This window comes from Schistocerca americana, chromosome 1 (assembly GCF_021461395.2).
Source record: "Schistocerca americana isolate TAMUIC-IGC-003095 chromosome 1, iqSchAmer2.1, whole genome shotgun sequence".
NCBI lineage: Eukaryota > Metazoa > Arthropoda > Insecta > Orthoptera > Acrididae > Schistocerca > Schistocerca americana.
The window spans coordinates 298,296,027-298,318,405 of record NC_060119.1 but is presented as its reverse complement, the minus strand read 5'-3'; the positions used below and the strand labels follow the sequence as shown (position 1 = coordinate 298,318,405).

Below are 22,379 nucleotides of genomic sequence, written 5' to 3'. Positions count from 1 at the left end.
GGGCATGCGCAACTATTGACATTGTACCCCCCCCCCCCCCCCCCCTCCCCCCGTGCACTTCATATATGGCAAAGCGAATGGCAGTGCCCTTGGGACTGCACGACTGTATGAAGAAGCATAAATATAGCAGGTTATATCAGTGCCTTAGAGAAACTGGGAGTTTCGCACACCATGCACGATAACGTCGAGCCCAGATCTGTTAGACCTCATGTTGAGGAAAGGGTGTTACGCATCGTTCACGGAAGTCAGAGTACTTCAACAACGAGGATTGCCACTGGTAAGGGTCCCACACCGCGCAGCAGTATTCTAAAAGAGGACGGACAAGCGTAGTGCAGGCAGTCTCCTTAGTAGGTCTGTTACATTTTCTAAGTGTCCTGCCAATAAAACGCAGCCTTTGGTTAGCCTTCCCCACAACACTTCCTATGTGTTCTTTCCAATTTAAATTTTTCGTAATTTGTATCATCACAATAGACATTACTATTGAGATGGCTGAATGGTCTCGGCCCGAAAGCCAATAAATTGAGGGGGAAAAAATGACACTGCGTACTCACTAGTGTGCATGGGGCCTAAGGCCGGTATTACACTATCAAATTTCTTTGTCAAATCCCTTTGTCGAATATCTTTGTCAAAGATATTTGATGGTGTAATAGGGAACTGTCAAATGTCGTCCAATATTTGATCAAATCTAGGGCCTCACTGTAGATTTGATCAAAGAAGTCGCTTGTCTTCTGTTCACTGCAATGTGACATGTTACCACATGATGCGCTAGCATCGCTGCATTCTGTCATCTGTAGTGTCTTTATAAACATTGCCGGTAAATACAATTGGTGTGTGCCGACAACTACAAAATTAATAGAGATGTATGAAGCTGATGAGGCGCTTTACAACGTGAGGCACGCTGAATACAAAAATAGATTACGAAGATTGGAGACCTGACCTAACCTAACCTAACCCTCTCCTGTAGCAAGGAATTGGAGTGTTACAGTGAGCCTGTCTTCTGCATATGTAGCAGTTTTTAAGTGATATGAGGATACACTTCATCGAGCACATACAGAAATGTATGCTCATCCATTCTTAAGTAATTGATGTACGACTTGACGTCCTCCACTATAAGCTCACGTAATAAGTTTTGTTGAATGCTTTTATCGTGTCGTCGTAAAACCCACGGTTTCACCCAGGCATGTTTCCTTTTTTCCCCGCTTCTCTTCCGCATGTGCACACAGTGCAATTGTGGTACATGCAACTGCTGCGGTTAATAACAAGTTGTTGTTGTCAGCCATCTTGAGCTTTGACGAAAAATATGATGACAGTGTAATACCCCTTCTAGCGCTACGTCAAAGATCTTTGTCAAATATATTTGACGGAATATTTGATCACATCTTTGATCAAATCTTTGACAAACAAATTTGATAGTGTAATACCGGCCTAAGTGTGTACGTTAAGCCTTTTTTTTTTTTTTTTTTTTTTTTTTTTTTTTTTAAAAAAAAGAAGCTGCAAATGACTCTGTGTATGTTGCAGGTAGCTGAAACTGACGTGTTCACGGGGGTCGCGTCCTGACGGGATTGATGGTGGCCCTTTTTACTACGGCACATCCGGGCATCCTCCTTCAGTACATTTGTCTCGCTTATATCGATACTGCGTTTGTCGAGTGGAATTAGGGCTTACTGTAATCACCTTATATGTTGAAGTTAAGTATGTCCTTTTGTAGAGCGCGAACCTTTGTGGATATAGTCGCATTCTCATCTGTAAAGATTGATAGTGGTATTCATTTGTTCTCCTCATATGTATGATTATTTATCTTGTTATATTTAATGTCAGTAAAATGTGTCAGCGAGGTGCGAATTAGGACGTTGTATTCTCCTCTTGAGGAAACAAATTTAAGTGATTTTATTCCTTTTTTTAAGTAGCCTTTAGATGCGTATATTTTGCCTCCATGTTTAGCGTTTTTATGGCTTCCACGTCAATTAAAATTACTATAAAGGTAAATTTGGCAACGGAGGGTTTCGTATATTTATTAGTTGCTAAGTGGATCCTAAGTTAAGTGCTGGAACCCTACCACTGATTTGTATTTTTTTTTTTTTTTTTATTCTGTACGTAGTGAATAGAGCGTATATAAAACTTTGGTCCGACTTTCATTCTCAGGAGTGTGACTCGTGATGTTTACATTTGCTCCCACATTTCCTTCCACGAGTCGGACTCATCAAAGTACGGCAGGGGGATAAAAAATTGGGGGTTGGCAAGCACGCCCAGAATGACGCTGTGACGCGGCAGATTGCCGAGCGAGGGGGCCCGGGTTCGATTCCCGGACGGGTCGGAGATTTTCTTCGCTCAGGGACTGGGTCTTGTGTTGTCCTTACATTCGATCATAATAATTTCCATTAATATTGAGATGGCTGAATGGTCTCGGCCCGAAAGCCAATACATTGAGAGGAAGAAAATTACACTGCGGACTCGCGATAGTAAATCACTCGTGTGCGTGGGGCCTAAGTGTGTGCGATAGAGTGTGGGCTGTGCCTACTCACTCGTCCTCCCAGGGACAGACGTCGTTCCCCTTGCGGGAGGCGGCGCCGGCGGCCGGCTCCCAGGCGCAGGAGGCCACGTCGAGGCTGCCGTCCTTGCGCACGGCGGGCCGCGCGCCGCCGGGGTCCGCAGCCGCCGCCACCGCCGCCACGGAGCGCTTCCTCTGCGGCTGCCTGCGCGCGCCGCCGTCCTCGCCCCCCGCCCCCGCCATCGCCGCCGCCCCCGCGTCGTCCGGCGACACGACGACCGAGGGCCGGCGCGCGTCCGCCGCCGAGTACTTGCGCACCGTCTGTATGCGCGCCACCACGCGCTCCTCCGATGTGGCGCGCGTAGCCTTCTCGGGAGGCGGCTGCGTCGGTGGCGGCCCCACGCCCACACGGTGCAGGCTCAGCTCTGAAGAGGAGCTGGCGGACGAGTCGCGGCGCCGGTGCTGCAGCGGCAGCGGCGCCGGCGCCGCCTCCTCCCACCTGCGACGCGAGCACGACGGGCCGGGGGCGGCGGAGGCGGCCGGCGGCGAAGCTGGCGGCGGTGCGGGGGCGGGCGCGGCCTCTGCCGGCTGCTGCTCGCCGGCCCCCGGCAGCGCCTCCACCACCTCCTCCTCCACCGACGCCGCCGCCACCGCCACGAGCGGCACAGCTGCTGCCTCTGCTCCCTCAAATGTAGCTGCGGGTGACAAGGGGCTCGACTCCAGAACCGCCCCAGGAGAGCCTTCCACCGCCTCCGTCACCACCGCCGCCTCCGCCGCCACCACCACCTCCTCCTGGCCACCCGCGATGCTGCTGTCTTCTTCTTCCTCTCCTCCGCCCCCGCTGACCCCCGCTTCCTCGCCATCGGGTTTGCTACTGCTCGTTGGAGCAGGGTCCCTGTAATACAGATTGCGTCGTTATAGCTTCGATTCCCAGCAGTACTTCAGAAAAAAGCAGGTTTCATACCCAATTTGTTAAGGCTTTCGTGGCCACTTGTTGACAAACTACCTATTGGCTTCTGCACCGAGCGAGGTGGCGCAGTGGTTAGACACTGGACTCGCACTCGGGAGGACGACGGTTCAATCCCGCGTCCGGCCATCCTGATTTAGGTTTTCCGTGATTTCCCTAAATCGCTCCAGGCAAATGCCGGGATGGTTCCTTTCAAAGGGCACGGCCGACTTCCTTCCCCGTCCTTCCCTAATCCGATGAGACCGATGACCTCGCTGTCTGGTCTCCTTCCCCAAAACAACCAACCAAACAACCTATTGGCTTCTACCTCTGGTTCTTCCGCCGATGTTCATCTGATGATTTTACTGGCGTTTCGCCAGCACGAGTGGCTGGCATTGTCAAAGCTTCACCCTCCATTGCTGGTGGTGAACTGTAGCCGAGCTCGCGGCCGCAGACTATATGTACCTGGCGCGCCAACGTCCGAGGGCTTCTCCGAGGTCATTTCCGGTGCGTTTCTTCTCTTGCTACCTGCGACGGTCGTTCGCCGCAGTACGGGAAGCCAGGATCCGTTTACCTTAAGGCTTTCCTCTTTCTTTTTGAAACTGTTCGCGTTGTTTTGTATTTCCACAACTTCTCTGAACAAGCGCGTGTGATAGTACTTCTCTACAGCCAGAACTTCCCTGTCGGCGAATTTTATTAGGTTCTGGCTGTAGAGAAGCACTATCACACGCGCTTGTTCAGAGAAGCTGTGGAAATACAAAAACACTCGGTTTCAACAAGAAAGAGGAAAGCCTTAAGGTAAACGGATCCTGGCTTCTCGTACTGCAGCGAACGACCGTCGCAGGTAGCAAGAGGAGAATCGCACCGGAAATGACCGCGGAGAAACCCTCGGACGTTGGCGCGCCAGGTACATATAGCCTGCGGCCGCGAGCTCGGCTCCAGTTCACCACCGGCAATGGAGGGTGAAGCTTTGACAATGCCAGCCACTCGTGCTGTCGAAACGTCAGTAAAATCATTAGATGAACGTCGGCCGAAGAACCCGAGACAGAAGCCAATAGGCAGCCAATAGGCAGTTTGTCAGGTTTAATACCCTTGTACATATCTTTAGAAACTCGTTGCTATACGGGGTCTCCCATTTACACTGACCACCGAAAATAACTTTTTGTCCAGAAGCAAAATAAAAAAAAAGTCAAGCAAATATTGTTTATCGAATGAAACAACAAGTTTACTGTTGTAAAATATTATATACGAGGGACGCTGAATAAGCAAAGCAACACGTTTTTTTTCTGAGAGTAGGTTGAATTTATTCAGGAATCCTACTCACCACATCATTCCCAATTCTTTTGGTTGCAAAACCCTATTTTTCAACATAATCTCCGTTCAATGAGGCGGCCTTACACCACCTTACTGGGTACCATTCTAGTGTCCGACGTCGGAGCCAACGTCTTGCTACATCCAGTAACCTCCCACGTCATCCAGCAGAGACATTCAGTTGAGCAGCAAGGAGTTCGGTTGTGATCCGTCGATTACCTGAAGGGAGAATGTCCGCAAATTCGAACACTGCAGGAGTCAGCTGTGTGCGGCCGGCGGGCACGTGGGAGATCGGACACGTTTGCGCGCCCTTGTTTCATTGTCAGGTCTACGTAGACAGTCTGCAAGTGCCTACGAATAGCTGCAATGCTCTGGCTTCTCGCCCAAAGAAACTCAATGACAACTCGTCGCTTGGAGTGCAACTTCGTTAGAGAAGCCATTTTGAAGGGTACGTATCGTAACTTCATGAAACTACTGGGGCTGAACCGGGATTATTCCACGATGTCCCACAACAAATTCCGCATTTTTACAATATACACTGGTTGAGAGAAAAAAATGTTGCGTTACAATACTATTGAACGGCTCTCGTAGTCAGGGCAACGGCAGCTGCGATTCTGCATCTTCGAAAATAGAAAACCGCCTCAGCCGCACCAAAAATCTTTTTATTGGACTCACGACATGTTCCTTGCCATCAAATCCATATATTCAGGTAGTCATACCAGTATTGGAACGTGTGAGGTGGTTTCCGCTGGACCTTGTGGGATCGGGTGCTTGAATAACAATACTAATTTTTCTACAGTGAAAATACAACATTGAACTTATCACCTGTTTCCGTTATTTGTCTCTCGAACTGGTTGACATTTATACCATGACATTTTAACTTTCCGTCGTACTAGCTACTACGAGATCCGATCGCTACGTGCAGATTTTATTTTTGACTTTCGCCTCTTTGGTGGTTTACTTTTTTACCCTAAAGTGATGACGAATGTTGGGTCTTCCGTATCACCCCAGTGTTGCTCATCTTATGACTTGATATGTACGTTCACCTGCAGATGTGGTTGTAGCTCCACGTCACCGGTTCTCAGTCCAGTATAGAAGGATGTCCGCAGAGCTGAAACTGTTCTCTGCTTTCCAAGATGAAGTATACCGTTACCATCCACATCTGAATTTGTTTATTATTTCCGTTCAGTCCGACGGCCTGTATGCCCGCAAGGTATTTATTATTTCCAGAATACGTTTCACATGTTTAAAGCCCATCATAAAGACCATTTATTTGTGTTAATATGACGTGTGTGTTTTGTTACGAATTTGGAGTAGCCTGTGGGACTGTCTACTAGAGAAAAAAAACACTGTTTCAGAATGTGGTTTTGTGGAGGTGTTTGACAAAAACTGAACGATAATACAAAATGAAAAATAAAACAACTAAAATAAAACACCAACAGTGGTTACAGGCTCCTTTCTCTGTTGTGATACATCACATATAACTATCACACTTTGCAAAAAAAAAAAAAAAAAAAAAAAAAAAAAAAAATGGTGTCTAGAAACTGACAGGTGCAAAGAACATATAACAAAAACAGAAATACTATTTCAAAATACAAAGAACAATAGAAAGCAAAACCATTATTTCGGAGTAAGTCTTAAAGTATAAAAGAGATCTTTGGGTGGGTAAGGGAATACATGTGTTACATATTTCGAGTGGTATACGAATCCTTTTCTCTTAAGTTTATATAATTTAAAGTTATTACTGTTTTATGTAATTAGGTGACATTGCAAGGTGGCAACCGGTGTGGCCCTTCCACAATTAGTGCAAGACCCACTTCACTCGCCCACCTTGCATTTTTAATACATAACCAAGCAATTCGCATACGGTTTTGCGGAATCATTCTGAATATTTCTGTATCCTCACACAGGTGTAACCAAGTGGGGCTAGAGGTGACTGAATGTCGCATTTCACACAAATAGTCAATTTGGTAGCAGATGAATATAATTCAGTTAGCTTCGGTTTCTGTTCAAATGGCTCTGAGCACTATGGGACTCAACTGCTGAGGTCATTAGTCCCCTAGAACTTAGAACTAGTTAAACCTAACTAACCTAAGGACATCACAAACATCCATGCCCGAGGCAGGATTCGAACCTGCGACCGTAGCGGTCTTGCGGTTCCAGACTGCAGCGCCTTTAACCGCACGGCCACTTCGGCCGGCTTCGGTTTCTGTGATCGAGCCACAACGCACCCTGCGCAGTGAAACGAGGGAATGGCCGAGCCGGGGCGGTTTATAGCGGCCTCCAAGGGCGGCTCGAGAGAAAGCCAGCGGACACGCCGCCCCCACCTGGCGGCAGCCTTTGTACAGGACGGGGGCGTAAAACTCAGAGCTGCGATTTCTCCACTAGGTGGAAAGCTTGCCCAGACTCAGTTTTTTGCGACCAAGGCGCCGATTAGCACCAAAGAGTCCGGCGCCGCTACCGGCCGTGTTGGCGAGGTGCGCTCCTTGTAAGCCCTTCACACCACTGTTCTTGGCGTGGGACTCTGCAGAAACATTCAGATGGTTCCGTTAGCGACGCAGAAGCCTCGAGATGGTTTCAACTTAATACGTCTCCGAGAACCCACCCAATGGCTGAAATTGTGCGACATGGGCGACGATTCCCGCTCACAATGTTTGGAGGGAAGACAGGGATTAGCGGAAATTTTGTTGAAAGCAGATGACTGGACCGCCGCTGGTGCAGTGCAGGAGACACTGAGGCTACGCTCGATCTGAGAAAATCGGATTCGTGTTCTGACTGATTTAGCAAGTAGTCGTAGTACTCTGTGTGTTACACTACTAGCCATTAAAATTGCTACACCACGAAGATGACGTGCTACAGACGTGAAATTTAACCGACAGGAAGAAGATGCTGTGATATGCAAATAATTAGCCTTTCAGAGCATCCACACAAGGTTGGCGCCGGTGGCGACACCTACAACGTGCTGACATGAGGAAAGTTTGCAGCCCGATTTCTCATACACAAACAGCAATTGACCGGCGCTGCTTGGTGAAACGTTGTTGTGATGCCTCATGTAAGGAGGAGAAATGCGTACCATCACGTTTCCGACTTTGATAAACGTCGGATTGGGGCCTATCGCGATTGCAGTTTATCGTATCGCGACATTGCTGCTCCCGCTGGTCGAGATCCAATGACTGTTACCAGAATATGGAATCGGTGGGTTCAGGAGGGTAATACGGAACGCCGTGCTGGATCCCAACGGCCTCGTATCACTAGCAGTCGAGATGACAGGCATCTTATCCGCATGGCTATAACGGATCGTGGAGCCCCGTCTCGATCCTTGAGTCAACAGATGGGGACGTTTGCAAGACAACAACCATCTGCACGAACAGTTCGACGACGTTTTCAGCAGCATGGACTATCAGCTTGGAGACCACGGCTGCGGTTACCCTTGACGCTGCATCACAGACAGGAGCGCCTCCGATGGTGTACTCATCGACGAACCTGGGTGCACGAACGGCAAAACGTCATTTTTTCGGATGAATCCAGGTTCTGTTTACAGCATCATGATGGTCGCATCCGTGTTTGGCGACATCGCGGTGAATGCACATTGGAAGCGTGTATTCGTCATCGCCATACTGGCGTATCACCCGGAGTGATGCTATGAGGTGCCATTTGTTACACGTCTCGGTCACCTCTTGGTCGCACTGACGGCACTCTGAGCAGTGTACGCTACATTTCAGATGTCTTACTACCCATGGCTCTACCCTTCATTCGATCCCTGCGAAACACTACATTTCAGCAGGATATCGCACGACCGCATGTTGCAGGTCCTGTATGTGCCTTTCTGGATACAGAAAATGGTCTACTGCTGCACTGGCCAGCACATTCTCCAGATCTCTCACCAATTGCAAACGTCTGGTCAATGGTGGCCGAGCAACTGGCTCGTCACAATACGCCAGTCACTACCCTTGATGAACTGTGGTATCGTGTTGAAGCTGCATGGGCAGCTGTACCTGTACACGTCATCCAAGCTCTGTTTGACTCAATGCCCAGACGTAACAAGGCCATTATTACCGCCAGAGGTGATTATTCTGGGTACTGATTACTCAGAATCTAATCACCCAAATTGCGTGAAAATGTAATCAAATGTCAGTTCTAGTATAATATATTTGTCCAATGAATACCCGTTTATCACCTGCATTTCTTCTTGGTGTAGCTATTTTAATAGCCAGTAGTGTATCCGCTACGGAGTACGGAAGCAGTAGATTTACCTAGGAACACGTTGTTTACCGCGATCGCTCATCCCCGTCGCGGTTGCCGCTCCGTGGGTCATCTACATAGCGACCCATCGAGCAATGCAGACAGTCGACGGCAGCATCGGGTACAGCTGCAGTTGTTACTGCAAATGTACTGTAAACATACGCGACACCGGCGTACTTTGATCAACCTTGCTCCGTCTTGAAAGAGCGATAGAACTCGTGACATTTTCTTACCAGTTCGCACCATTCGCGATCGCCATTTTACATAATTTTTTTTGATTGACTTGTGACAGGAAACACAAAGAATTTTGAGCAGTACATCTTGATAGGGAGAATGCCAGACCTCACAGAAGCTATTTCAAAGTTTACTGTGTAGATTTAAATTGTTCTCTTCTTACCGTTTAGGGAAAACTTTTAATAACAAATTTCAAATGGCTCTGAGCACTATGGGACTCAACTGCTGAGGTCATTAGTCCCCTAGAACTTAGAACTAGTTAAACCTAACTAACCTAAGGACATCACAAACATCCATGCCCGAGGCAGGATTCGAACCTGCGACCGTAGCGGTCTTGCGGTTCTTTTAATAACAATCTGATTGTTTTGTCTCTGCTGAACTGAACAGATTCAATAATTGTTCTGGTACTCACAGCACTTATCTGTTCAGAATATCCATTCTTTGGCTCCTACTAATCTTTAATTTTGGAGGTTTATAAAAAAAGTAAAGATATACATAACCACATTGGACACAGTCAAGTTAGTTGCATAGCAGGGTGAACATAACAATGCCACATGCTACTGTAACTTTCTTGTGACGATTCGGTGGCCAGTTCACAACATGTTGAAAACGTTAAGTGGAATAATTATGTTTCCAACAGGGGCAAACTAATACATAAATAAGAATTTAGGTTGGGGTTCAGGGACAGAGGAGCACAAGCTTGACAGACAAGTATTCGGGCACCATTCTAAATATTTAATGTAACGTACTTATTCATGTACTAAACCAAAAGTCTCCACAATGCTTTAAGACTTAGTCTGAAATGTTTTGCAATATATTCTTTGTATTTTGAAATAGTATTTCGTTTTTGCTATAGGTTCTTTGCGCCTATCAGTTTCCAGACACCATCTTTATTTACAAAATGTGACACTTGATATGTGATGTATTATGACAGATAAAGGAGCCAGTGACCACTGGAAGTATTTTGTGTTAGTTATTTTATTTGCACATTTACATTTACGTCCAGTTTCTGTCAAAGATAACCACAAAAACGTCCTCTAAAATAGCCACAGGCTATGTCAAATTCGTAACAGGACAAACAAATGTCATATTAATACACACAAATCCACCTGTTGATGAAGGTTTAAGCTTTTGCAACGCGTTGTGGAAATAATTTAAAGCAGTGACTGATAACGGTAAATTTGTTTTTTCATTCGATGTCAATAACAGTTACGGTAAAGCCTAAGCTAAAATGTTCACATTTAAATGCTGTTTAACTACCACCGGGACATTAACTGCATAAGGGGCCCTTTTATAACTTCCTTAGTTACTAAGATATGAACAGCAGTACGTCATTTTTCAGTAGGACCCTATATTTTTTATTGAAACATCTACTTCCTCTCCTCAAGACCAGTCCAAAAACATACCACAGTATAATATTCAGGATAACTGACGTTACTAGAAACGTAACACAATACTGAATTTAACTCTTATGTACTAGCATTCGCTGCAGGTACTTCGGATAGTGTAATTCGTCCAATTGCTAGGCTTTACAGTAAACGAATGGAAACAGAGGGAAAATGCACACTGGTCATTTAGTCAACCGCCTTCAAGTTTTCTGGGAGTACACTGACTTGGTAAATGTCATGGCACAGGCGCCTAATATCGCATGAGTCCTCCTCTGGCCCTGCGGAATCCACTAAGACGCTGTGGAAGCGAGTCTACACGTCCCTGGTATTCCTGTGGAAGCAGCTAACACTAAATCGTTTGCAGAGCGTCAGCCAGTTCTGGTCTGTTCGTGGCTGCAGGATCCATGGCACAATGCCTGCGTTCCATGATAATCCCACATATGCTCGATGGTGTTCGAATCTGGGCTCCAGAGTGACCATTTCAGTCTTTGGACCTCCCCTGCATCTTCCAGGAACCATCTCCAGGTGACGTGGGAGCGGTGTGGCGGCACGTTATCATACTGAACACCGCAAAACCGCCACAGTGTTGGAACGCCAAAAACGGGTGGAGATGGCCTCCGAGCAGCTCATCATACAGCGGACCTTTCAAAGGCCCTCCCAGAACAACTTGGGGGCTCATTTCATAGCAGGAAAATACACCCCAGACCATAACGGAGACACCACGGCCTTGGACCACACCTTGGCTGGCGGGATCCAGCGTGACATGTATTGCGCGCGACACGCAGTCCCTCCCATCGGGATGGTGCGGTGGAAATCGTGCTTCGTTACGCCATTGTTACTGTGTCCATCCCTGGTGACTGTCGGCAAATACAAGCCACTGTGCCGCATGTCGTTGGGTTAACAGTGGCACACGTGAGCGGCGCCGGCTTCCGTACCCTATGGAAACCCTGTTGCTACGGTTTGTCAACTGGGAGACGTGTCTAGAACGTCTTGTGTCGAACTGAATCGTGATTTGTTGCACTGTTATCCTTGTGTCATTATTGACGATCTGGCTCAGATGTCATCGATGGTAGGTGGACGGCCGGCAGTTCGTCTGTTGTGGACTGTGACACGCTCATTCTACCATTCACGATACATCCTGGACCCAGTTGAGCGTGTCAAGCCGAATTCCTGCACCTCTGCGGAAATCTAAATTTCCACCCGTCTGGCAACGACCATCATACTGGAGGAGCTCATGACGACGTTGCTTTCTACAGAAATTGCTTGCACAGCCATTTCTCAGAAGTTCTACACAACTGCAGCTGACACAGGAGGAGGATGGTGGACATACAACACACCTCTGCCATCTGTGCCCCACTATCCCATGACATTTGTTAAGTCAGTGTACAAAGCACGCTAGCGAAGAGAAGCTACAACTGCAAATCATCTGTAAAGAACTACAGTGCTATATTACACATCGTAAATCAGAAAGCCTTAGTGCAGTTATGGTTGTACTGAGCACAAATTCTATCTTTTCTTCATTGATGCTCACTATACTCACGCAAACCTTCAGACTGAAGGCGGCTGATGGTATGGACGGTGTCATTTTGAATGTGTTACGTTACGCTGTGTATCTGCACTGTGTGTTAGCACAGGAGAATCAAAGTTTATTATGTGTTATGTTTTTAACGAGCGGTATATGGTGATACATTTTTGAATAGGTCTTGACCAGAGGAAGTGAATTACGTAAGAAGTACAAGCCAACGTTGAAATGTACTGTTGCTCATACTTTCCTAACGAACAAAGTTGCAAGAAATGCAGTAACGCTGGTTAATGTAACTCTGGGAACTAATCAACATTTGCATGAACAACCGACAATATGAGACTGTGGATGCGCCATGATGTAAAACACTTTTGTTTTATTCATATTTTTTCCCAAACTACTGTAACACTTTTGTTTTATTCATGTTCTTTTCCTTAGTTTCGGCGACGCTTTCGCCATCATCAGTGTGTCTTTCTTTATACTAAGACATGAAAAATTAGCATCATTGTAAAGATTACAAAACTTTATTACACGTATACTGTTTGTTTCCAAATGTTGTATTCTGTGAATTTTTTCGTAATACATCGTTTACGTTAAGTCACACCATCGTTTCTACGTTTGTTGTCGTTATTTCCGCCATATTATCCGTGTTTTGCGGCATACAGCAACTGTATGAGCACCTGTTATTAACATGAATAAAGAAGTGAACTTATTTGCATGATAAATTTTTCTCTGTAGTTCTGGACAAAAAGTTATTTGTGGTGGTCGAGATAAATGCTACACCCCGTAGAAAGATGTTGAATACTTCGTGTACTGATGAGGTAACCCATCAGGAGGTTGCCTTTAGAATCGCTGAAGAGAGGAACAGAAGGAAAACCTTGACAGTAAGAAGGCACAGAATGATACGACACCTGTTAAGACATCAGGAAGTAACTTCCATTGTAGTGGAGGGGGGTGGGGAGTAGGGTGGCTGTAGGGGAAGACGGACATTTGAATATATCTAACAAATAATCGAGTATGTAGGATGCAAGTGTTACTCCGGTATGAAGAAGAGTAGAGTAATTCGTGGCGAACCGTATTAAGCCCGTCAGAAGGCTGAAAAAATTCTAGGATTTCGTAAAATCCAGAAAAAATCAATATCATACCAAAGTCAGCGTAAAAGCCGCCGTGCAAACCAAAGATTTAATTTTATCTGTTCTTACTGGTCCAGACCCTGTGTTATGTGGGTTATTCTGAACCGTAAGGTCAGTCTGCGGGGGATGATGGCTAAAATGCTAATGAACAAGTAAAGACAGGTGCGATATTAGGGTTTAAAGTCCTGTCTATGACGAGGTCATTGGAGCCCGAGCTCAAGTTCAGACTTAAGAAGAAGGGGAGAGGAATTCGGGTATCTATTAACAGAAGATCCATTAGTATGGCCTTCGCCTCAGGTGATTTAGAGAAACAGCGGTACAGATAAATCTGGACGGCTGGAGAGGAATTTGAACCGTCGTCCTCCAGAATGCGAGCCCTATGTCTTAACCACAACGCCAACGCGCTCGATAAAATGAACGAATAATGTTCATACACAGACATCAAAGTGCTTGGCTTGAGAGGTGTTAACGGAAAAGAGCGTAAAACTAAAACTGGAAAGAGTGTAGGATGAAGTTGCTCATACCACTACTTTTGCTTAACCTTTTATTCAAAAGGCTATGAAGATTTTCAAAGGAAAATCATCTGTAAGGAACGGAATTCTCTTTCAATGCAAAAGAATTGCGGTTGATTTAAGTCTTATATCTGATAATGAAAAACATTATACATAATATATTTTCTAAATTTTGAACAGCTCTGAAAAAGTTTGAGTTTAGAATTAATACACAAAAAAACCAACGTTACTAAAGAAAGCACATCGAAGATAAAAGAGATACATAACATCAAGCAGGAAGGTACAAAATAGAAAGAGTTTTAAATGTGGTTATTTAGGCATTTTAAATGCGGAATAAAACAGATGCTGTAAGGAAATCAGAAAAATATTACAGTATCAAAACGTGCTTTCAATAAAAAAAAAGTCAACTGTCAGTGAACGAGTCATTTAGTATAGAAAACAAGAAAAAAACTTGAGATTACTAATAAATTTGCCTCTGGTTGCAAAAATGAACTTTGGTTTCCATTTATTGTGCCATGGTGGATTTTGGAACTATCGTCAGATGCACCTGGTATACACAGAGGCGACAAAAGTTATGGAATACTCCTGATATCGTGCCGGACCTCCTTTTGGCCTGTGTAGTGCAGCAACTCCGCGTGACAAGGACTCCACAAGTCTTTGAAAGTCCTCTGCAGAAGTACTGAGCCATGCTGCCTCTGTAACCTTTCATAACTGCGAAAGTGTTGCCGGAGCAGGTTTTTGTGCACTAACTGACTTCTACATTATGTTCCATGTCGGGCGATTAGGGTGGCCAAATAATTCGCTCGAAGGATCCACAATGTTCTCAAACCAATCGCGAACAATTGTGGGCCGATGACGTGGCACATTGTAATCTATCAAAATTCCATCGTTGTTTGGGAAAATGAAGTCCATTAATGGCTGCAAATGGTCTCCAAGTAGCCGAAAAAACCATTTGCAGACAGTGATCAGTTCAGTTGGACAAGAGGACCCAGCCCACACCATTATGGAGCAACCACCAGCTTGCACGACGCCTTGTTGACAACTTGGGTCCCTGGATTCGTGGGGCCTACGCCACGTCGAACCTTAGTATCAGTTGTTACCGACTGAAGTTGAGACTCATCTGACCAGGTCACGGTTTCCCAGACGTCTAAGTCGAACCGATATTGTCACGAGCCCAGGAGAGGCGCTGCAGGCGCTGTCGTGGTGTTAGCAAAGGCACTAGTGTCATCGAACACTGACGCCAGATTTCGCCACACTGTCGTAACGGATACGTTCGTAGTACGTCCCAAATTGACTTCTGCATTTATTTCACGCAGTGTTGCTTGTCCGTTATGACAACTCTACGCAAACGCCGTTGCTCTCGGTCGTTAAGTGAAGGCTGTCGGGCACTGCATTGTCTGTGCTGAGAGGTAATGCCTGAAATTTGGTATTCTCCACTCACTCTTGACACTGTGGGTCTTGGAATATTGAATTCTCCAACGGTTTCAGAAATGGAATGCCCCGTGCGTCTAGCTCCAAATACTCTTTAGCAGTCTGCTAACTCCCGTCGTGCGACCATAATCACGTCGGACACCTTTTCACATGGATCACCAGAGTACAGATGACAGCTCCGCTAATGCACTGCCCTTTTATACCTTGTGGACGCGTTACTACCGACATAAGCATATGCGCATATCGCCATCCCACGGCTTGTGTCACTTCAGTTTATGTACACGTAATCGATATGAGCGTGCTCTGTAAAACCTGTGTCCACGGCACCACTCGGGTTGGGTCACAGTGGGAAACACGGTTGCAGGGCCCGCTACTTCTGAACGGTGATGACAGCAAGTTGTGGTCCCAAGAAAAACGTACCTCGTAGCGATTAAGTGTATATGTACCAGGTGCATCAGACGATGGGGCTGGTAGTTCCAAAATCGATCCTGAGACAGTAAAAAGAAATGAAGATCATTTTTGTGGTAGGAGAAAAATTTATTCCTGTGCTCAACATATTATACGGCTGCGTTGCTGTTCCCATCACAATGGCAAGTTTAAAATTTACTAATACACTCATCAGTAGCGTCGACTTGTATGACTATTAAAGCTAGACACTTCTGATGACAAACAGAACGTGCTTATAAGAAATGAAAATATGGATTCAAATATTAAACAGAGGAAAAAAATTACTTAAACGAACTCCTTCTAGCGTGTGATTGAAAATATACGAGAATCTAAGTCAAAGTGATATGGACGTGTGTTATCACACATCCGAGCCGAAAACAATGTTTCGTCATTTCTACCTTCTGATATGAGGTGAAAAACTGTTTCAGACATATATTTTCTACTGACAAGTCATCAACTAAGTGATACAGTAGGAATATCTTGCCTTTTAAGAAGAACATCAACTTCCATGAAGCACCGCGCATACCATCAGATTCACACACTCGGAGCCGTATATATAGAAGATATGTCTTCATATATCTTCTTTGTTAATTTTTTATCATACATCCCTAATTCGTCTTTGATATTTTTTTCGCAAGTTTCATGTTGCTACACTCGTCCATTTCGTGATAGGATTTCATATTTCTGAGAATTTACTTACTGAAAAATCGCAAAATGTATAGTTCAACATGTAAAATCCGGAGGTAAATCCATATGGCTCAAATCCGTATGAGCCGAAATGTTTTTTCTAGAGTCTTAAAACAAGCTCATCATGTTACTGACGGGCTACGTAGAATGAAAAATTTTACTGTTAATAATCGTAAGAAAGTTATGGTAAGCAAAAGCGAAAGATTGAAACAAGAAAAAATTTACAATATTATACTTATGCACATCGGAATTAATTTAACAAGAAATATACATTGTCTGATTAAAAGTGTCCAGACACCTATTAGTAGACATTACTATGGGGTGTGTCTACGAATTGCATTTACGATGGCTTCACATCTGGTGGGGAGGACATTTTCAGTGAGGTGTCTGACTATCTGTGGAGCAATGGCAGCCCATTCTTCCTCAAGAGCCTAAACAAGAGAAGGCAGTGATGTTGGACGCATAGGTCTGGAGCGATGTCCACGTTCTAACACACCACAAGGTGTGTTCCATTGTTTTCATGTCGTGACTCAGAGCAGGCCAGTCGTTTTAGGAATGTTATTGTCCACGAACCATTCTATATGACAGGATGCATTGTCATGCTGTAAAACAATCATCGTCTCCGAAATTCATAAGATGTAAATAGTGTTCGTATCACTGCACATTTACCGTTTTCTTACGCACAGTATGGGAAACGTATTCTAATGACGAAAACCATCCCAAAATCAGAACTGCAGCTGCTCCACACTCAGCTATTGACACTATACGTGATGGCAGATGACGTTCTCCAGGTATGAGCCAAAATCAAACCCCTCCATTGGATTGCCGCAGTGTATAGCGTGACTCGTTTCCGCCATCAATCTCTTTACACCACGGCAAGCGTTGCCTAGCTCTGGCTGTAGAAATGGGTGGCTTGGCTTACGAGGGGCTGCTCGGTCATTGTGTCCCATTCCTTTTGACTCCATAGGCACAGTCACTGTGCCAGATGGACTGCTGGTAGCGCTCTGATACTCACGAGAAATTCCTTTCGCTGATTTAACGACATTTTTTAGAACTACGATGCGCCGTGCTCGACGCTCTCTGGGCGTCAGTACGTGAGGTCTCCCGAGTCTTGGTATAGCTGCTGTTTTTCCTATACGTTTCCAACTTACAGTCACCTCGAAAACAGTCGACCTAGACAGATTTTGATGGTTTGAAACGTTCCTGATAGATTTCTCACTCAGCTGAGATGAAGTAACTACTCCACGTTCGAAGCTACTGAGCTCTCCTGTTACCGATAACAGAATACTCTCCGCCTGCTTTTAGACGGGCGGTTCGGCCTCTAGTGACATCTAGTGATCAATTCCGCATTACACAGGAGTGTCGGCATGCTTCTGATCAGATAGTACGGGTTTGTATATTATATTATTGAATGACCCTTGTAACTCTATATTCGTTCTGCTCTCCGGACTCTGTAGACTACTGCATCATTGTATGTCAACCAGGAACCTAGAAACGACGGAGAGGCTCCGTCCCCGCCGCAGCCGCTGGGGTCCACAACCCCACGACGACTACCGCAGTCGACTTCACCCCTCCGCCGCCACACACCAAATCCAGGGTTATTGTGCGGTTCGGCAGCCCCCCTACCCCTCCTCCTCCTCCAGGGAACGTCTCACAACAGATGAGTGTAACCTCTATGTTTGTGTGGTAGAGTAATGGTGGTGTACGCGTACGTGGAGAACTTGTTTACGCAGCAATCGCTGACATAGTGTAGCTGAGACGCAATAAGGGGAACCAGCCCGCATTCGACGAGGCAGATGGAAAACCGCCTAAAAACCATCCACAGACTGGCCGGCACACCGGACCTCGACACAAGTCCGCTTGGTGGATTCGTTCCGGGGACCAGGCGCTCCTTCCCACTCTGGAAAGCTGTGCGTTAGACTACTCGGCCAACCGGGCGGGCCTACTGCATGATACATTTAATGCATAACTCAAGTTCCTGAAACGAGTAATGCTCTATATTCAACAACCAGTGATACGTTGTAATAACTGGCAAAGTTGACAGTGGACATATCACAGGTTATTGTGCAAGGTGACCCTAAAGTCCGTTATCAATTTGAAAATTCAATACTTGACGGAATAATGTAGCTAGAGAGGTAAAAATTAACACACAGGCTTGAAGTGACACGGAATTCTATTGAAACCAAAAAAGTGCACAAAATGACCAACACATGGCGCTTCATATGACACAAAAGCAATAATTACGAAAACAATTGATTTTCAGCAAAGGAAACAGCGACCCCCCGTAGAGCAGACAACGTTTGCCCGAGTGAAAGGAAGAACGACCCCATGTTCAGCTTAAAAGCAAATTCCGCTACATTGTGTGGGAGTGCCCAGCCTACCCATTCTTTACAAACATAGCACGCAGTTTCAGAGGTTTTCACAGGGAGACAGCAAACGCCAAACGCCGATGCTACAGATTTCCGGATTGGTCGCCTTAAACGAAATGTCATTCTCCCGTTTTAGAAGAGCAGTGCTGATTGGCAGACGATATTCCTGACACCTTGAGCTGAAGGAGTAATGGAAGAGACTAAAAGACATGCCCCTTCATGTCTGGCGTGGACAGGGGCCGTTCCGTTGTCGCTCTTGGAGCGAGAACACGTAATGAGAGCGTGTGCGCTTGTACGTGTACTCAGAGAGCGAGGAACAAGTCTCTCCTCAGTACTTCACTGGGAGAGCATCTCTGTCGAGAGCGAATCGGAGTGCGACTCTATATTGAGTCCTTGCGATTAAGCATTGTTCACTGTGTTGGCCGCCACACTTATTGTGCTGTGTGAACAGACAGAGTTAAACGCCTGTTAGCGAATTTTTGAATGACATCGTGGTGGACTGGTTATCTGACTGGCGTACGACGCCAGTAGTTAGAATAGGGGCGAATAGGAGTCCTTGACTTCATCAAGGTGTAGGGAGAGTTTGATTGGCGAAGGTCAATCCAGATAGAACGAGAGTTATCTTATTTGTCAGCAGCGAGCAGCGCAGACAGCAGTCATCGCAGCTTACGGTACTGTGTGCTACAGCTCTTGCGAGCCCCATATTTCCTCCACAACAGTACACTTCACTGTATTTCACACGTGACAGCCTCGACCGTACTTAGCAACATTCTAATGGATAATTATTCAAGTTGAGTAGGCCAAGTCAATAACAATCTTAAACTTTGTATAGAAATTTCATTAGCGAATCCTATCCTTAAGAGGTAACTTCACATTCCAAAAAGAACCTGGAAATAACTTGCTCAGTTCATAACTAAAAGTGCCATTGTGATTTCTCAGAATTTTTACAAAATAAATAATAATTTTCGTTAGTTTCATGTTTTTCTTACACTAACTGGCACTACTCCAGTGCCTAAGAATCCCACTAGCTATGTAAGAAATTTTGTCAATTTTTGTGTCATTTCCTTACAGCGGACGACTCCAGAAGATATTTATTGCTGAAAGTTTTTCAGGCATTTCTCTTTAGAACGTTAGGAGCGTCTGTCTGACTTCCGTAGTAGCGTGGGGGTGGAAGTTGCATCTTGCAGGAGCCACAGGGTAAAGGGTACATCTCAGATTAACCCGTTGCGCAGAATGACAGAAAAGGACCCACACGCTCATAGGGTGTTTATCAGTCAGGCTAGGGATGATGTGATTCCGTAACATATCGGCCTATCTCGCACACGTCACGCTGACAGTTTGAAAAGCATTACCCCTCTGTCCAGCGCCATCTGTTGGCCTATTTTTGCACTCAGTTTTTTTTTTTTCATAGAAATCCCGTGTCATTACAGGCACGTGTGTCACGTTTTATCTCTCTCCCTACATTATTCCGTGAATTACTGCATTTTCAAACGTTGACGATCTTTCGGGTCACCGTCTATACTGCAGTGCCAACAACGTTGTTGCGGCAGGCAGTTGCCTGTCATGGTTGATAAGCATTGTAAAATCGCGAGCCTCACCCGTATTGCTCATTCTAGACCTCGTATCGTCTGATATACTTTTACCGACCGTTGGCTAACGATCTCAAAATACTGGGCGTGGGATCTTCTTTGGGTGTATAATTTTGACCCTAAGAATTTGCGACGTCTTTTAAGTAACTTCTGCAAATACAATTTCTTAATATGTTTTGCTACCTGTAAACAGTGAACGTTTATTTTTTTCTCAGAATGTGACCTTAGAATATAAGGAATGATATGTAGGTGAATATTTTCCTTTACAGCTTATATACATGTATCAATTATTTACACGGAATAATGCACAATAATTACAGAACAAATAGGTGAGAAAAAAAGCAGAAAACATACAGAGCATAAAGTTTGTAAAAAAAAAAAAAAAAGTTACTGCACGACTGCTAATGATTACCATGCCGCCAAGTACGAATAAAACTTATAAAATTGTTATACTGTAATCAAGTTTAATGGAGAATGTAGTTGCAATCTATTTTCCATAAACGCATGCACTCTCATTATATATCAAGAACTGAATGGTAATACCAAATTAAACAGTTCATTTGCCAGCACGCACAAGAGCTGTGTCTGTAGCAGCTACTCTGAAGTAAAATATTGCGCATGTGAACAAATACAGCAAAATATTCACGTGAACAAGGTAAAAATTTTTAACCTAGCAGAGAGGAGGCGTTTTTATTAATGAAAAGCTGCTATCTTTAGCGTCACTTTTTACGTAAGCAACAATTCACAAATCGTGTTATCCACTAAAACTATAACAAACACAGATGTAGAACTTAACCAGACCAAGTAGTAACTAACACGAACACCTTACCACATTATATGTTTAATATTAAACAAAACTGTTATTTGTTATATCTTCCACTCAAACCATCTCTCGTTTTAAAGAGCAGGCCCCGCCCCATATATTAACACTCGCATCCATGTAGTATGCAAACGAATATCAAACTGCGTATAGACACCACAGCACAAACAAAAGACGACCAAAAAGCATACATCGACAGTTGGCAATAGTTTATACTGTGGACACACAATCATAAACAGACGAAGTGTTCGGGTGAAAGGTGCAACTCAAAGACGCTAGAAAGGGAATCATACGATCAGGGAGTTAAAAGCAGAACCAAATAGTAATATAGGCTCATGAAACTTACGCTATAAAACGTTCTTTCCTTACGATAAGAGTATAAGAAATATCTTTAGTATAGTCATGTACCTGGAAACATTATATAATGCAGTTATTATGTACATAAAACAAACGTGTATTACATAACACTGAAGAGCTTCATAAAAAAAGAAGCGACGTAAGTGCACAAGAAAACAGCCTTTCATTTAATTGCACAGATAGACCATATCTCCAAGGAGATTCTTATTATGTTGATATATGTTGCGCAATAATGTGAGTCAAGTCTCAACTTCATGCGGAACATAGTACTTTTTAGTGCTTTTTAAAGTAGTTGTTTTAAGTGTATTTCGTTCAAATTTAGATGGAATAATCACACGTTTTCTTTTCTTTTGGGTGGTTTACCGTGAATGTAAAATCATCAAAACCTGCTGAAGATATTTGTAGAGAATCTGCTTACTCATTTTGAATAGTTAAGAAGTGGCTAGCGATATTTCGAAGGTAACCCATTTGAAGCATGTCCCAGCCAGAGTCTACATGAAGAGCTAATCATGAGAAAATTTTGCGCAACTTGTACATAGGATCTTTTGTTGGACGCTACCTAAAGTAAATGCGAAAACTAACTTCCCAGTAAATTTACGCTTTGATTCTGTATAATAGATGTGGATGCCTTACTTCACGCCAGAAACGAAAGAGCAGTCATATCAGTATGTGGAAGCCTACAGCACTGAACCAAAAATAACCGAAGTCAATTTCATGTGACTGAATGCTTGCGAACAGCATTTTCTAGAATGAGAAACCGATTCATCTTGTTTGGTAACCTTGCAAAGCACAATATAGTAAGTGCTGAATGTTACGCAAGTGTGGACGTACTGCGTGAGAAAAATACAGTGCTTGAGAGATCAACACATCTGCTAGCAGCGACACTTTGAGACTGGAGAAAAT

At 44.7% G+C, this 22,379-nt stretch overlaps 1 protein-coding gene across 1 annotated transcript in view; it reads right to left on the bottom strand.

The window, feature by feature from the left end:
• Positions 1 to 2,770: 2,770 nt before the first annotated feature.
• Positions 2,771 to 22,379, bottom strand: part of LOC124545111 (regulator of G-protein signaling 11) — a gene marked incomplete at its 3' end in the record, with an annotated part of 217,014 nt that continues 197,405 nt past the window's right edge. Inside the window, exon 12 of the mRNA XM_047123966.1 lies at positions 2,771 to 3,383. Within this exon, the coding sequence (XP_046979922.1) occupies positions 2,771 to 3,383 (613 nt within the window). The remainder of the gene's footprint in view (positions 3,384 to 22,379) is intronic.